We start from the raw sequence: 18,261 nt of genomic DNA on the forward strand, positions 1-18,261 counted from the left end.
AAAACCAGGTGATGGGATGTCCTGTCCAGTACCTATTCTATTCCAAACTGGCCTGGTTGCTATTGCCTTTTTTTTTTTTTTTGCTGAGGCAATTGGGGTTAAGTGACTTGCCCAGGGTCACACAGCCAGAAAGTGTTAAGTGTCTGAGACCAGATTTGAATTCGGGTCCTCCTGAATTCAGGGCTGGTGCTCTATCCACGGCACCACCTAGCTGCCCCTACTATTGTCTTTAAGTGAAATTACTCTTGTCATTTCTATTCTATTTCCAAGGTTAATTACCATGCCCCAAGATTCTCTCCACACTGATATCTTGCCTATATCCTAACTTGTTTTGGAGCCCAGGTGTGCTGTGCTTGTAGCAATCCCCTTTTTAATCCTCTCATGTATTAGTGTGATGTTCCTATTCAAAGTATTTTTCTCATAACATTTTGCTTAATTAATATGGATAAGATCATATATCTGTCATGCTGTGCCTTTCCATAAGACTATCAACATCTGAAAGCTTGAACTGCTCCAATTGTCATTTTCTTTGCATTCCCAAATCATGATGCTTTGTGGAGTTTGAGGAATTGAATTATTATGCCTATTTTTATACTCCTAATCTCTAATTCATGAGTCTATTTGAGGGGATAATTACAACCCATTTACTTCAGAAGGAATCCAGACTTTTTTCCCCCAAGACACATTATATATGCACTCTCCATTTACTTTTAACCCTAAAAAGGCCTCATATGGCTTCTTAGACACCTGACAGATTAGCACAGATTTCTGTCTACTCACTTCTAATTCCTATTCCCAGTATCAAATATGTTGCAAGTCCCTAATTAAGGGATGTCTAGAGTAATGAAATAACCCAAATCCTATTTTCTTTCCATCATCAATCCAATAACCTCCTAAATTTTTTTTTATATAGCATAGTTTTGGTGATAATCATCCCAATTGCATGTCATGAAAACATAAATGCTGATCATTGAAACATTTCAGTGTTACTTCAATCTACTTTGTAATCTGTCTCCAAAACATGAACCCAAAGTTCTAGGTGCCATCCCTACTAGCCTATTTGGTTTTCCTTGGCCCTTTTCCCCTTGCTCTCTATTATTCAAAGGTCCTATTCTTGAATTGTTATACATTTCTATTTCATAACCACAATTTAAGATTTAGATGAATTAACTTCATCTTCCTCTGAATTAACAAAGTCCCTTTTTGTGAAAAGTTATGTGATAAAATAAAACCGTTGCTGAGCTTAGAGTCAGGAGGCCTGGGTTCAAATTCCAGCTTGGGTATCTACTAGTCCTATGACCATGGGATAGTCATTTCTCATGTCTAAGAATGAGTTTCTTCATTTTTAAGATGGGGATTAAAAACTTGCAAGTTAATTTTTGGAAAGCTTTAAGAAAATGTTAAAGAATGGTTTTAAAATAAGTTGTTTTGATTTACATAAACATTTACTTTATTTGTATAGTCAGGATACACATATATGGAATGCCAATGACAGGTCAGCTGCAATGGCTCTCACAGACATCATGAAAGTGAGAGAAAAAAGAGAAACACCGATGCTTTTTTCACTCAAAAAAATGAAGATACTTTATTTATACTTCATTTTTACTATCTCTACTTATATATGCTTTCTAACTACAAAGTTGTTAAGAAAACTAAAGGGAAAACAAAAAGTAGATAAATCAGTTATGGTATGAAGGGACTGTGTGACTATTGGGTTCAAGGAGAAACTTTAACATTCTCAGGCAAACTATTTCTCCTCCTATCCAGCCTGATATCATTATCATTCCTGCCAATCTGTTCCCATTTTAAATACATCTGTCCCAAAACTTCTTGGTCTCCACAAGCCTTGGGCAGATTCTAGTGAGAGTTCAGTGCCAGGTCAGAATGGCCTGGAATGCTGCAAACTATGCACATTCTAAGCAGGTTTGATTGCTTGGGAAAGCAGAGCCTGGGAAGGCACACAAGTATATCCTGTAGCGAGCTGTCGTCTCCAGAGCTTCTGGATCGCTCTCTGGGAAGAGATCTGCTGTGTCTTCTACTCAAATCTCTCCGACAGATTCTTCTTCCTGTAACGAACCGTTGTCTCCAGGCAGTTGCTGTTAACTCTTGTCCAGAGAAGTGACTTCCCTTCCTGCAGAGAGCCAACTTCCCTTCCTGCAGAGAGTTGCGTCAAGCCAGATGTAGTGCAGTCTTTTTCTATCTCTGGGTGTCCTCTCTTTTATTCTCCCAGAGAATGGGCATGGGATAATGCAAGGGCTTCTGGGAAGAACCACTTCAGCCAATGAGCTTGCTCCTTCTATCAAGTCAACCTGAGTTCTCACCTTGTAATTGTCCAACCTGAATTCTCACCTTGTCACTATCCAGACAACCTGAGTTCTCACCTAGTAATCCTAACATCTCCCCCTTTCTTTTGATTTAGAACATAGGACAGTCATGACCTTGAAACATAAATCCATCAATATGGGAAGTATTACACATAATTACATAAATTACATAAGCACATAGTAACATAGTAACATAATACATGCTAGAAGTATATGACAAATAACATAATCAAATAGTCATAAATTGAAAATTTATAAATGTCCATAAGTCCATTGTCCATTAGTCTCATCTTGTGTGAGGAAGTCCAGTGATTCCTGCTGGTTTTTAAAGTTCTTTAACAGTCTTCTTATTATCCATGCTCTTTCAGTGTCAGATGTTTCTTAGATCTTCTCCTTTATTTTGAGGTCTTTCTCTTTTTCTGTCTCTCTCTGATGGACAAGGCGAATATGACTCATTGGCACCCATCTGATTCCTTCTCCTGCTGAAGAAATACAAGCAAACCCTCTCCCCCAGGCAGTTAACCTATCTGGTCCCTTCCATTCACCACTTTCTGGATCTCTCCACATCACCTGGCGATTATCTAAGGACAGTGGAGATGCTCGCACTGGACACTGCCCTTCTGGTGGGTTATAAAACCTGTCTGCCGGAGCCAGTGCATCTTTGTCAAAAATTAGAAAATTAATGGTATAGAGAACTAAATTTAGAAGTTCCCTAGGGCTACCTGTGGCTCCCCCTTTCTTTTGTTTTTGGAGGAGTGTCTTAATATCTCTGTTTCTTCTCTCTACTATTGCCTGCCCTTGAGGATTAAAGGGTATGCCCGTGGTATGTAAAATCTTATACTGTCCCTGTTCGGGCGCCAAATTGCGAAGGTCTGGTCTAGCTCCTCTTGTCAGGATAAGCAAAAGTCCTTGCCCCACGTTGGGCGCCAAATGTAGCGAGCTGTCGTCTCCAGAGCTGCTGGATCGCTCTCTGGGAAGAGATCTGCTGTGTCTTCTACTCAAATCTCTCCGACAGATTCTTCTTCCTGTAACGAACCGTTGTCTCCAGGCAGTTGCTGTTAACTCTTGTCCAGAGAAGTGACTTCCCTTCCTGCAGAGAGCCAACTTCCCTTCCTGCAGAGAGTTGTGTCAAGCCAGATGTAGTGCAGTCTTTTTCTATCTCTGGGTATCCTCTCTTTTATTCTCCCAGAGAATGGGCGTGGGATAATGCAAGGGCTTCTGGGAAGAACCACTTCAGCCAATGAGCTTGCTCCTTCTATCAAGTCAACCTGAGTTCTCACCTTGTAATTGTCCAACCTGAATTCTCACCTTGTCACTATCCAGACAACCTGAGTTCTCACCTAGTAATCCTAACAATATCCTATAAACTAAAATTTATTTTTCTCTTGATGATGGGGGTTGAGGTCCCTTTAAGATTCCTTTCTACTTGCCCAAACCATAGATGACCTTGATTCACAAACCCTGGTCAAAGGCACCCTTTGAATATCCTGGCCCAGCCCCATCATCAGCTCAGCTTCCCCCAGCCCTCACCTAATCTGAGCTAACTGAAAAGCCTGTCAGAACTTGGAACCACCCACAATCTTTTGGGTATAAAAGAGGTGAGCCGGAACTGCCTCTTTGCAGGAGCCCTTCCCCCCAACACGTGGTATCCTTCCAGCCACGCAAAGGTTCGTGCCTGCTCAGCGGCCACCTCTGGCCCTGGCGTCTTTCTAACTGAGCTTTACTTCCAAATTTCTACAATAAACTTTTTATTTATCAATCTAGGTTTTCAGGCCTGTAAATTCATTTACAGGGGAAACTGCACCTCATGGGATCTTTGCACCGAGAAACAAGGTTCCCCCTTTCCTTTCCCTCATTAATGAGACTTATCTGAATCAGGGCACTGTATAGAAGAGGAAAAATAGCTATTTTACTCTTGGACCATGTAATTATCCTATTCTGCTTGCATTTATGTTACATGATCTGCCATGTTGCTTTGCCAGCGTGATGACAGGAGTACAACAAGACTGTCTATTGTCACCTTATATATTTAACTTATATGTAGTGTAATCATGTGAAATACCTGTCTGAATGAATGAAAAGCTAGAAACAGGGTTGCTGAGGAAAATATCAATAAGCTCAATTATGCAGAGAATAACACTGGTGGCAGAAAAGTCTTGAAGAAACATCAAGAAGCTCTTTGTGTGTGAAAGAAGAAGTAAAAGCTAGTTTTGTTGGGGATATATCCAGGCTTATGTTGTGTGAAACAAGGCGCGGGTGAAGTAAAATAATTTACTCAATTTCTAAAATAAAAAAAGTAAAAAGTTGATTTTAAATCACTGAGAGATCTGTCTCTCAGTGGACAAAAACTCCAAGATGGGATTAAGAGTTCTGCCAGTTGGTAGTTCAGAGTACTTAGTTATATGATCAGAATTAGGTCTTGGGGGCTTTTGAAACAATAGAGAAGTTTTAGGCTTGAATAGGCTTCAGTAAAGTTATAGAAAGTTTGATTGGTAGTAGTTCAAATCTATAGAAAGCTTAAGTGGTATTACTTAACATTCTTTTGAAAGTTAAGTAGGGGTTCTTAGCTTTAGTTCAGCTCTATAGAAAACTTGGTTAGTGTCTGCTGAATTCTATAGAAAGGTTAATTAGTGGTACTTAACAGAGGTGGGGGTTAGCTTCTAGGGTGAGATGGGATTAAGGTCAAGGTTACTGACTTCTGATTTTCTGGTATCAGCTAGAAACTTCTCATCAAAAAAACTAAATCTTGGTAATTTGTGCTACCACTTCATGCCAGAGTGAGAAGAAATGGAACCAGGGTGAGATTTTATATTCTTGGTCTCAAAGAGCGTAGCAGAAGGCACAAAATTAAAAGATGTTTCTCCTTGTCTTTGTTCCTTTGATCCTTCATTTCTTTGTTCCTTCCTTCCTTTGTTCCTTCATTCCTTCTTTCCTTCCTTCCTTCTTTGAGTTGTAATTCCTTTTGAGTCTGGGGTTGCACTTTATCAGCAAGCTGAACTATTTTTTATTTGAATTTTAAAAAATTTTTTTCCTAGGTAAAGAGGCTGATATAATCATCTTTCATCATTAGGTGGTCAAGAAAAATATTATTTCTATGACACCAGAGGTATGTGCCAGTGTCAAGATAGATCTCATCTCATGAAATATATGATGATGGAGATGAAGATGATGATGATGATGAAGATTTAGCATTCATATAACACTTTATGATTTGTAAAATTCTTTACCAAAATGATTTCATTTAGTACACATAGTAATCCTAGCATGTACAGTTATTATCCTGATTTATGAATGTAGAAACTAAGGTAGACAGAGATTAAATAACTAACTCAAAGTAAACACTTAAGTAAGAGTTTAAAACTTGATTTAAATTTAATCTTCCTGATTGAAGGTCTAGTACTCTACTCCACCACCTAGCTTATTCTAGAACAGGGGGACCATTCTAAATATGCTGAAAGAGAACTTGTTAAATAAATTGGGATTAAAAAGATAGGAAGGAATGTTCAATTTGTGCAGAAAACCAAGAGAAACTGCTGAAGGCTATTTTTATTAGAATGATCAATAGACATAGGAGATGTCCCCTATGCCAAAGAGACTAAGTGTCTAATTAAGGCCTTGTTTTCAAGAATGATTAAATTAAAGGCTAAAAAAGCAATGTTTATGAATTTTCTTGCATAAGTAGAAACAGTATGAAATTTTCTAGAATGGATTGGCTTCAGGAGTGGGATTAACCAAGATAAAAGAATAGATGATCAGATAACACATTACTAAATTGTCTAGATTCACAATGCTTATAAGTATATCTTAAGAGAAATTTTTGTTATTGTTTTATTTATCATTACTATTTATCATGTAATAACCCCAATTCTGTCAGTGCTGAAGTAGGAGATTCTTACCATTAAGAAAGTCAAGGTGAAATATCTTCAGTTATTTTCAGTGGCTTCTGAAAGGTAAAATGAGGCAAAAGATGTCAGAGCTTTCAGGAGGTCAATCAATCATAAAACTTTTATGGAAAACTTCCTTGGTGTGGGATTAGAAGGAGGCAATCTTGACTTATACTTGGTTTTCATTGACTGAGAAAGGGATCTCCGGGCATTATAGACATTCAAATATAAATAAAAATATGACATTCAAAGACCAGATTTCACCTAGGTAAGGGACTTAGAAAAGGACTAATTTTAAAAATATATAAATGTTTTCAGAACTAATTCTGAGTGTTTAGAAGATTTGGGGGTTTGAAGTGATACTGCCTCTCAGAGCTTCCCTCCTTATTGGCATATACTACTTCTCTCTGTCCATGAACCATAACTCAGAAATGCTTATATGCAATGGAGTTGTCAAACAGTGTTTGGTCCTACATCCAGGGCTAGCATGAAGACCCTGTAGTTTCTTTCAGTTGTCAGCTCTATTACCATCTCTATTCTGGGACCTCCCAAAGTTACTTTTGCTTTTGTCATCACCATCAAATCCTACCACTGATATGGTGGACCATGCTCTCTGGTCACCTTCCATTCCTATACCACAAGTGTCTTTTTCCAAACTCCACAGATGTTTTGATATGGGACTATCTCACTCTGACCTCTTGTCAGCTCTGCCAGTCTAGAATTTGATTGGAGGCATTATTTTAAATTTGTTTCCCAGGAAATGGTAGGAAGGCTCAGCTGAGTGCTTTCTCTATTTCACCATCTTGGTTCTGATCTTGTAAATCTCTGGACTTCTTTTTCAGGAATAAAAATCTTCTTCAAATTCTTTTGTCCAAGGGTTTGATTTAACTTAAGTCAGTAGTTAGAGGTAATGTTCCTGTTTGGTTTTCTGGAAGTCTTGGAGCAGCCTTCTTTTCAGTAGAGTAATCACTACGAGAATAGCCAGGTGTTAAAGTCCAAATTCTTTATTGTTTCCTTCAAAATCTAGTTTCCTTGCCTGGGGCCCAGGGTAGTTTTCTTGAGGCCTTTCAGACCAGCCTTGGTCTCAGTGGAGAAATTAAGGAGGGTAGACCAGCTACCAAGGTGGTGTGAATGAATCTGGCTCTGAGTCTGAGGGCTACTGTACTTCAGCCTCCAGCCACCACAAAGGTCGATGATGGAATGAATCTGTCTCTCAGTCCCTGCTGGCTGTTATATTCTCTATTATACTTACATCATCATAGGTATGAATCTTGTAGAACTATATTAAGCACTAAGTACATATACTGAACTAGAGAACTATTAATCATCATGCTAAACTACATAACCATTGTATTATTAATTCCACTTAGTTAGCACCTTATAAGAACCCTTGTTTTAAGTACAAGAGTTCTGGCCCATAACAGAGGTGGTAAAAGTCAACATGCTGTAAGGGAAGAAAATAATTAATTATGCTTTACTCATTAGTTATCTCCTTTGTATTTATGTATTTATTGTGTATATTATATATTTATATATGTATAAATATGTATAAATAACTGTATACATACATAATATATTTATTTTATATAGACAAAAATGGATTTTTTTGGGGGGGGGACAAATACTTCATATCATTTCATTCATATCTATATGTGTTATTAAAGAAATGATAGTAGGTAGGATTTTGATCAAAGTATATGTATGTGTGTGTATGCACACACATATGCACACACACATACACAAACACATGTGTGTGTGCATGTGCATATGTGCATAAATACATGCAAGTACTAGCAAAATGAAATTAGAAATTTGGGAGCAGTGAAGGGAATCTACCATACTTTTTTGGCTATATGAAAAGGGTATATTCGAGGGATCATTTTGTCAAGTTTATTAAATAGGGAATAATATGATCAGATCTGTGCCTTAGTAAGAGCAAGATGATAGCTGAGTGAAGGACAGATTAGAATGAGAATAAGTTAGGGATAAGAACTGGAAGTTAATTTCAATGGGATCTCGTTAAGTCAGAAACATGGTTACTGCTTTCATGTAGTAGTCATTCTATTAAGTTTGGGAAAGAATATGAAAAAAAAGCTTATTCAAAGTATATACACACCAACGCATATGCTGATATATGTGTGTATATATAAAAATACATGTGAATTTATGTATATGCCTTATATAATGATACATTTATATATGTGTATATATATATATATGTAGTAGGTATATAGGCATATAAAACATGCATATATAGATTATAGATAGACAGATTGATGTGACTATCGACATACACAATATTTTTTCCCATGAAAATCAATTTCCTTTGAAGTACATTTAAAAGAAAACAATTTAAATGGACTTGCCTTTTGGACTAGATTGAATGGAAAATCCTCATTGACTACAGAAGTCCTAATGGACCATATAACATTAAAAGGAGAACTTCTTTCTCCATGTTATTAGTAAAAGGACCTCTATCTCAACTAATTATACTCAAGGGAAAGAGCAGAGAATCTGTGGTTAAAAAGTCTGAGAATATAACTTTGGATCCCCTGGGAACTTCAGAAAATATTTCTCTAAAGGATTTTGGACATTATATTTCCACTCACGTAAGGTTGATCAAATATTTCAGGAAATCTAGTAGCCTCAAATGATATAGTTTCAGTTCCTTTTGCTCTCTGAAGCTTCAAATGAGAACAGAACCAATACGGTGAGAACAGATGGAATCTTTGTCCTTGATTTGGGGGAAAAAAGCAATAAAAACAAACTTTGGAAAAGAGAAATGCTATGACTTTTCACTCAAATATTATTTTATTTGATATTCCATATCTAAATTGTCAATTTGTTTAGTTAATTAAGTGGATGTTAGAAGTATGGATTGTTCTCTGCATACTGAATTACCTATTAGCCAGTCATTATGTTGTGGTAGATTTGAATTTAGAAAAACTGCACTTGAATTCTTTCTTTAAGATCTAGAATCTGTGTAACTGAGTATATTTAATTTAATCTCTCTGAGCTTCAATTTCTGATCCATAATATAATATCCACAAGATCTTAGAGAGTTTGTTTGAACTGTGAACATGATCTTTGTAAATTATTTTGCAAAATATTCAAGTAAATATTAGCTATTATTTTTCCATCCTACATAAATAGACACTAACTAGTTCAGGTTAGATATACAGATTGTGAGAAATTTCCAAAATTTCATCAAAGTGGGATAAGATCCACTCTTTCCCTTTCTGAAGGTTATGGATAAGTGAAATGAATTTCTTTGGATAAAGTGTTTTGAGAAGTCTTTCTATGAATAGGTTCTATGCCAATAAAATAATTATTATAAGTAATATAATCAATATCACTGTTAGGTAACAAGAAGCTAGTTAGAGAAATGTCTTTGTAGAAATAAATTCAAAGGCAGACTGTGACAGAAACTGCTGTACCTTTCCTAAATCACTTAACTTTGCAGTGCCTAAGACCATTAAGACTATTATTTATTAATAACACTGAAGTTGCAGGAAAGCTTTACTCTCTTAGTACCTTCCTACTTTGATAAAATCATAGACCTCATTATTAGTATTAGTATTAGTATTAGAGAATGCATGTATAATATGAAATAATGATTTCCAATAAAAATAACAAGAGAAAATTAGATATTCTTGTTCCTCCCAATGCTTATTTTTGCTTTTTGATTACTATTTGTGTTTATATAACTTATCAAAATTTACATATTCCAAAAATAGAGGGGAAAAAATAAGCTAAATAATTCATGTTTTTAAGGTGAGATAAGAAAAATACTACTTAGCCATATATCTGAGTATGTGTTTGTGTATAGGGATTAGTGTTAAGTAGATGAATGAATATATCAAAATTGACTAATTAAATTAATGAAGTCAAGTGGAGGAACATAGATTTGAGGTAGCAAGACTGTGTATCTACTGGAAATTGGAGTCTTTAAAGCAAATTCAGAGCTTTGACAACCAAGAAAATGAAAATATATATGTGTGTGAAATAATAAAACTTAAGTTTTAGTCAAATCACAGTATCTAGCAATGCAACTTTTTCCAATAAATTGTCTATTTAGCATCTATAATCTATCTGTATATATGCATACCTATTTTGCATTAGGATATGTTGGTCATCTTACAAAAGGGAATTAATCTAGGGAATGTAGTGGGATGGATAGGTGTATATATAGGGCATGTCAATAGAGATCCTATTAAATAAATCAACTCAAGAAGGCCCAGTTTGTTCAGTGAGAAATACATTTTCACTTGAGGGATTGAATGTGATTGCTGGAGGATGTTCATATTAAGGGCTTTAAAAAAATGTCCTGATTGCTTCTCTATCATGGTGAGTAAGAATCATGGCTCTTCTATATAATAAAGTACTTCTATTCTCTCCTTCTAGAATCTGGTATCCCCTACTCATGTTATTACAAGATGAATTACAGGAGTCCAGAAGACACGAGCAATTGTACCATCATCATGGAATTCTTCCTTATGGAGTTTTCCAGCATCCGAGAGCTGCAGGTGCTGCACGCCATTCTTTTCTTGCTCATATACATTGCAGCCGTGATGGGGAATCTTCTCACTATCACTGCCATTGTTACTGATCCACATCTTCACTCTCCAATGTATTTTTTCCTAAGTAACTTATCCCTGTCAGATCTTGGCTGCATCTCAGTCACTCTTCCCAAATTCATTGTGAATTCCCTAACAGGCAATCAATCCATTTCTCTCCTGGGCTGTGCTGCTCAAGTTTTCTTCTATATATTCTTTGCTGCAACAGAACTTACTTTGCTTGTGGCAATGTCCTATGACCGCTTTGTGGCCATTTGCCACCCCTTACACTATGGAGTCACCATGACACCATTCCGCTGTCTTTGGGTGGCAATTGGTTCATGGGTTTGTTCGTTCATCTACTCAGCTCTACACACAGGGAACATGTTCCGTCTGCCTTTCTCAGGATCCAATGTGATCCACCAGTTTTTTTGTGACATCCCTCATGTCTTGAAGGTCTCATCTTCTGAGGTTCGTGATAGTGAGTATATACTTCTTGCCACCAGTTCCACTGTAGTTTTATTCTGCTTTGTTTTTTTAGTTATATCCTATACTTATATCTTCTCTGCTGTATTTAAAATGCCCTCTGTGGAAGGACGCCTCAAAGCCTTGTCTACCTGTTCACCTCAACTGATTATCTTCCTTTTATTTGTTCTGGCTGGCATGGTCACTGTCTTGGGTCCCTTATCAGACACTTCCCCAGTCCAGAATCTTCTGATTTCAATGACTTACACAATATTGCCTCCATTTATGAATCCTATTATTTATAGTCTGAGGAACATGAAAATCAAGGTTGCACTGGGTAGAATTATCAAAACTTTTTTTTTTCCCAAGAAGGAAATGTCCATCTTTGAAACAATTAAAAAGTAAGGGAATGTATAAATGAGATTTCATGTCCAAGATAACAAGATAATTAGTCTAAAATGAAATTAATTTCTTGTTTCATCTATAAATAAAAAAAATAAATCACCAAAATATTCAGCTTGGACAATTGTTTTATTTCAACAAAGAAATTGTTTATTTAACATATTTTTAATTATGTACATTTTGAGGAACCCTATAAATTTATGTGCATTTAATAAATTATTTTGCCATGGATCTGATACAAAGAATTGAAATCAATAAACAAGTTAAAGGAAGACTGAGTTTTCTCATGGACAACAAATTTCATTGAATAATCCTGAATTATAATAGAAGAATTCTCTTCCAAGAATTGTTGTGCCACAGTTTTCTTTTAATGTCCTGACCCAGTTTCCCTAATTGTCCTATTCAGTTTCTCTGCCTCAGGTTATAACCATTCTCTCTTAATGTTTGATAGAATAAAGGTCTTATATTTTAGACTATAGGCTATATTTATTCCCTCTTAATGTTTAATGGGATAAAAGTCTTTATCCATTTTAGACATTAGAATATCAGTAATAACCTATAAAAAATCCTGTATCCAATATTCAGGGCTGGATTCTCCTTCAGCTCTGGGACCAACCATGGATCCATTGGTCCCAGTAAATCTCTCCATTTAATAAATTCTGTATTGAATACTCTTTAGTAAGCTTGATTTAATGTTGTTTTTGAGGGAAGAGTTGTCAACTTCCTGGTTTCTCCCTGACATCTTGGCTCCCATATTTCTTTAGTTTAAGTCAATGAAATCTGTTACCAGACATCTAATGAAATGTTACATGAACCAGTGACTAGCTCTATTTAGGTTCAACCTACTTGTTGACATGCTCAAAATAGTATGTTCTTGAGTCTAATATAACCACAAGTGATCTTTATGCCTTCTAACAAATTATTTCTCTTGCCGATTGTCTTCAACTTTAAAATGATATATATATATATATATATGTAAGTATGTATGTCATGTAAAACATTTTTATAATAGTCATATTGTAAAAGAAACATAGACCAAAAAATGTTCTGGTATGCTAGTGCTCCTCCTCACCCTGGGACTGCCATCCAGGACTGTGATTAGGATCTGAGAATGGACAAAGCAACAGACTTCTTACTTCAGTGCTAGTAAAAAGAGCCTTGTGATCTTATATATATATATATATATATATATATATATATATATATATATGTATGTATGTACATATGTCATGTAAAACATTTTTATAATAGTCATATTGTAAAAGAAATATAGGCCAATAATTTTAAAATTGTCTCTCCTGAATCAATGTTCTTTTTTTTTTTCCTCCCCTGGGACTGCCATCCAGGACTGTGATTAGGATCTGAGAATGGACAAAGCAACAGAATTTATTTATTTTTAAGGCACATTGTTTTATGAATCATGTTGGGAGAGAAAAATTAGAACAAAAATGAAAACCATGGAAAAGATAAAACAGATAAAATAAAACAAAAGAGAAGTGAACATAACACATGTTGATTTACATTCGGTCTCCATAGTTCTTTTTCTGGATGCAGATGACATTTTCCACCCAAAGTTTATTGGGATTGCTTTGGATCATTGAAACACTATGAAAAACCAAGTCGTTCATAATTGATCATTGCACATTCTTGCTATTATTGTGTATAGTGTATTTCTGGTTCTGCTTGTTTAGCTCAGTATCAGTACATGTAAACCTTTCCAGAGCTTTCTAAAACCAGTTTTTTCATTATTATTTTTTATAGAAAAATTTTATTCCATTACCTTTATATACCACAACTTGTTCAGCCATGCCCCAGTTAATTGGCATCTAGTCATTTTCCAATTCTTTGCTACCACAAAAAGAGCTCCTACAAACATTATTGCACATGTGGATCTTTTCCCCTCCTTTATGATTTCCATGGGATACAGATCCAGGAATGGCACTCCTGGGTCAAAGGGTAGGCACAGTTTGATAGCCTTTTGGAAATAGTTCCAGATTGTTGTCCATAATGTTTGGATCACTTCATAACTCCACCAACAATGCATTAGTGCCAGTTTTCCCATATTCCCTCCAACATTTATCGTTATCTTTTCCTGTCATCTTAGCCAATCTGAGAGTTGTGAGATAGTACCTCAGAATTGTCTTAATTTGCATTTCTCTGGTAATAGTGCTTTGGAGGATTTTTTCATATGACTATAGATGGCTTTAATTTCATCATCTGAAATTTTTTTGTTCATCTCCTTTGACCATTTATCAGTTGCAGAGTAACTTGCATTCTTAAACAATTGACACAGTTTTTTACATATTTTGGAAATGACTTTAACAGAAACATTGGGTATAAAGATGTTTTCCCCAACTTTGTACTTCCCTTTTAATCTTGTTTCTGTTGGTTTGCATTGTGTAAAACCTTTTTAATCTAATGTAATCAAAGTTGTCCATTTTCCCTTTCATAATGTTCCCTAGTCTTTCTTTGGTCATAAATTTCTCTATTCTCTAAAGATCTGATAGTAAATTATCCCTTGCTCTCCTAATTCATTTATGGTATCATCCTTTATGCCCAAATCATGTACCCATTTTTGACTTTATTTGGTATGGGATGTTAGATGTAGGTCTATGCTGGGTTTCTGACATATTATTTTCCAGTTTTCCAGCAATTTTTGTCAAATAGTGAGTTCTTATTCCAGAATTTGGAGTTTGGGAGATTATCAAATATATTGCTATAACCTTTGATTATTTTGTTGTGGGTATCTATTCTATTCCATTAATCTGCCACTCTATTTATTAGTGAGTTTCAAATGGTTTTGATGACTGTTGCTTTATAATATAGTTTTAGATTTGGTACTGCTGAACCACCATCTTTTTTTCCCCATTAATTAATTCCCTTGATATTCTTAACCTTTTGTTCTTCCAGATGAATTTTGTTATTATTTTTTTTTCTGGTTCTATGAAATATTTTTTTGGCAGTTTCATTAGTATGGCACTAAACAAGTAGACCAATTTAAGTAGAATTGTCATTTTTATTATATTAATTTGGCCTAGCCATGAACAGTTGATACTTTTCCAGTTGCTTAGATCTGACTTTATTTGTGTAAGAAGAATTGTGTTCATATAGTTCTTGGATTTGACTTGGCAGGTAGACCCTCAAATATTTTACTTTTTCCACAGTTATTTTAAATGGAATTTCTCTTCCTATCTCTTGCTGATGGGCTTTGTTAGTAATCAACAGCAATTCTGATGATTTGTATGAAGTTTTTTTTTTTTAATTGTACAATTTTGATAAATCTGTGAATTGTTTCTAGTAGGTTTTTGAATGATTTTTTTTAGGAATCTCTAATTATATCATCATATCATCTGCAAAGTGATAGTTTTATTTCCTCATTGTCTATTCTAATTCCTTTAATTTCTTTTTCTTTTCCTATTGCTAAAACCAAGATTTGTAATACAAGGTTAAATAATATTGGTGATAATGAGCATCCTTATTTCACCCCTAGTCTTATTTGTAATGCATAGAATTTCTTTCCATTACAAATAATGCTTGCTATTAGTTTTAGATAGGTACTGCTTATTATTTTAAGGAAAGCTTCCTTTATCCCTTTGCTTTCTATTTTTAAAAAAATAGTAATAGGTGCTATATTTTGTCAAAAGTTTTTTCTGCATTTATTGAGATTATCTTATAATTGCTGTTGGTTTTGTTTACTAATATAGTCAATTATGGTAACAGTTTTCCTCATATATAACCTGTCCTGCATTTCTGGTATAAATCACACTTAGTCATAGTATATTATCCTGCTAATAAGTTTACATAATCTCTTTGCTAATGTTTTATTTAAATCAATATTCACTAGGAAGATTGGACTGTAATTTTCCTCCTCTGTTTTGTCTCTTTCTGGTTTAGGTATCAGTACCATATTTGTGTCACAGAAGGAATTTGGCAGGACCCCTTATTTATCTATTTTTCACAATAGTTTACATATTCTTAGAATTAATTGCTCTTTCAGTGTTTGATAAGAATTTACTTGTGAATACATATAACTAAAGAGTTTTTCTTAGGGAGTTCATTAATAGATTATTCATTTTCTTTTTCTAAACAGAACTATTTATGTAATTTATTTCCTCTTTTGTTAATCTGGGAAATTTATATTTCTTTAAAATACTCATCCATTTTGGTTAAATTGTCAGACTTTCTGCCATATAGTTGGGCAAAATAGCTCTTAATTATTGCTTTAATTTCTTTTTAATTGGTGGTAAGTTGACATTTTTTATTTTTGATGCTGGTCATTTGGCTTTTTACTTTCCTTTTTCTAAACAAATTAATCAAAGATTTATCTATTTGATTGGGGTTTTTCATAAAATCAACACTTAGTTTTATTTATTAGTTCAATAGTTTGCTTAGTTTCTATCTTATTAATCTATTCTTTGACTTTCAAATTTTCTAATTCGGTAGCTTTTTTTTTTTTCCCTACCCTTTTAATTTGCATGCCTAAATCATTAATTTCCTCTTTCCCTGTTTTATTCATGTAACTATTTAGAGATATAATAAAATTTCCCCTAAGGTCTGCTTTGGCTGCATCCCATAGGTTTTGGTATGTTGCCTCATTATTGTCACTCCCTTGGATGACATTATCGATTGTTTCTGTGATTTTTTTGTTTGATCAACCCATTGTTTTGAATTAGATTATTTATTTTACAATTTGTTTTTAGTCTATCTTTCCATGGCCCTTTATTAAATATAATTTTAACTGCATTGTGGTCTGAAAAGGAAGCATTTCCTATTTCTGTCTTTCTGCATTCGATTGTGAGGATTTTATGTTTGAATACATGGTCGATTTTTGTGTAAGTGCCATGTACTGCTGAGAAAAAGGTGTATTCCTTTCTATTTCTATTCAGTTTTGTCCAGAGGTCTATCATATCTAGGTTTTCTTGAGTTTTATTAACCCCTCTTACCTCAATTTACTTTATATGGTTGCTGGCTGTCAGATAGTCTGTTGGTCAATGATAACAGGGTTTCGAGACAAATGAGCAGCAATAATGAGGTACTTAAGGTGGGCACAGACAAAATTGGATGCTCGCCACCTGACCTAGAGATATTTCAGACCTAAAAACACATGTCTGAAAGATTCTCCCAGTCCTACCCAGAGAATTATGGGCCTGCACTTGTGCACAAAGACAGAACTAGATTCCTCTTCAATGGCACCTCTGAGCCATAAAATTTGTATATCAGTAACATGAAATACCTGGTTTCTCTAATTATTCCCTACAAATTTTTCTTCTTGCTCCTGGTTTTTTGCTAATATCATTTAATTTAATTGACTTGGAGATAGGTCTATGCCTGATACCTCACAACATCCACCTAAATCTCCTTGAACCCCAAAAATCTCTTTTTGAGGTTAAAAGGCTCCAAGTTTTTCAATAAGTTCTCATGTGATATGCCTGGGCCTGAAACCCTTCTTCAAGGTGGTTACCCTATTTCTAAAAACTTTCCATGTTGACAAAGTCCTTTTTAAAATAACTTTGAACTATAGAGGTCTTCTTAAGAGGGTAGTTTGCAATAGAACTAATATCCTATTCTTGAAAGATATACATTAGCCTAATTTAATGTCTCATTAGTTTTTTCATTACTGTGTCACACCAGTGACTCATATTTAACTTGTGGTTCAATAAAATCTCCTGATTTTTTTTCTTGATATATATCTGTATAACCATAATTTTTCTCTCATGTCCTTGAGAATGACTGGTTATAAAACTTAAAATGTGATCTTTTATATTTATCCTTCTTAAATTTCAAAATAATATCTTTGGTCCAAAGATTTATGGGTGGAAGAAATACGTTATTTTTCTAAGGCTCAAAACTTAGAACTTAAAAGTTCATTCTCACTGTCATTATTGGGACTTCAGTCAGAGAATGAATTGCTTGGAAAACTTGCCTTGCCCTGGGGCTCTGCACCTGGCTCTCTAGTAATAAGTAGAACTTTTGCTTGCTTGGAAATATGCTTCCAAATATACTTATCTCCTGGGATTTGGCTAATTTCACAAGTTGTGAGAAGACCATAACACCCATTGACCCCTCCTGAGAATGAGGCTGGGGTTGCAGGGAGGAGGGAGCTCTCAGGACTGTACTCTTGTCAACAGCAGGCTCTTCTGGTGATTATAGATTGCCAGAAATTGCATCAGATCAGGGCCTGTGCAAGATAACAAGGTCAGAAAGTGTGATGATCTGTGACAGGGCCTGGCCCCTCAGGCTTCCAAACCAAGTGGCTTTTAAAACTTTCTATTCCCCCATCTATTCTACCTCAGTGCTTTGCCTATAGTAAATAAGTTACTGAGAGAATGAACAATACTAATATTAATAATAGAAGTTAACATTTACATATTTATTCATGTATATGATAACCTTGTAAAGTAGATAGTATTATTACTACTTTTGAAGATGAAGAAAATGAGAATAAAAAGCATTGAAAATGAGGATGAAAAACATTAAAGCCTCGCCCAAAGCTTCCTAGCTAATAAGTATCTCAGCCAGGCCACAAATTCATAATCCCTAATCCAGAGCTCTACCCACTATGTTCCCAATTTGCCTAATTTAAAAGGAACTTAAATTAACATAATATTTTAATTCAAATCACTTTCTTCA

General features: G+C 34.9%; 1 protein-coding gene across 1 annotated transcript; it reads left to right on the top strand.

Annotated features, from left to right (window-relative positions):
* Positions 1-10,644: 10,644 nt before the first annotated feature.
* Positions 10,645-11,634, top strand: LOC141547582 (olfactory receptor 14I1-like). The gene has a single exon (XM_074275968.1). The coding sequence runs from the start codon at positions 10,645-10,647 to the stop codon at positions 11,632-11,634; it is 990 nt and encodes a 329-aa protein (XP_074132069.1).
* The last annotated feature ends 6,627 nt before the right edge of the window (positions 11,635-18,261 follow it).

Source organism: Sminthopsis crassicaudata, chromosome 6, assembly GCF_048593235.1.
Source record: "Sminthopsis crassicaudata isolate SCR6 chromosome 6, ASM4859323v1, whole genome shotgun sequence".
NCBI classification, from domain to species: Eukaryota; Metazoa; Chordata; class Mammalia; order Dasyuromorphia; family Dasyuridae; genus Sminthopsis; species Sminthopsis crassicaudata.

Coding starts and splice junctions, on each gene's coding strand:
- LOC141547582 (XM_074275968.1), top strand. CDS start 10,645: ATGAATTACAGGAGTCCAGAAGACACGAGCAATTGTACCATCATCATG.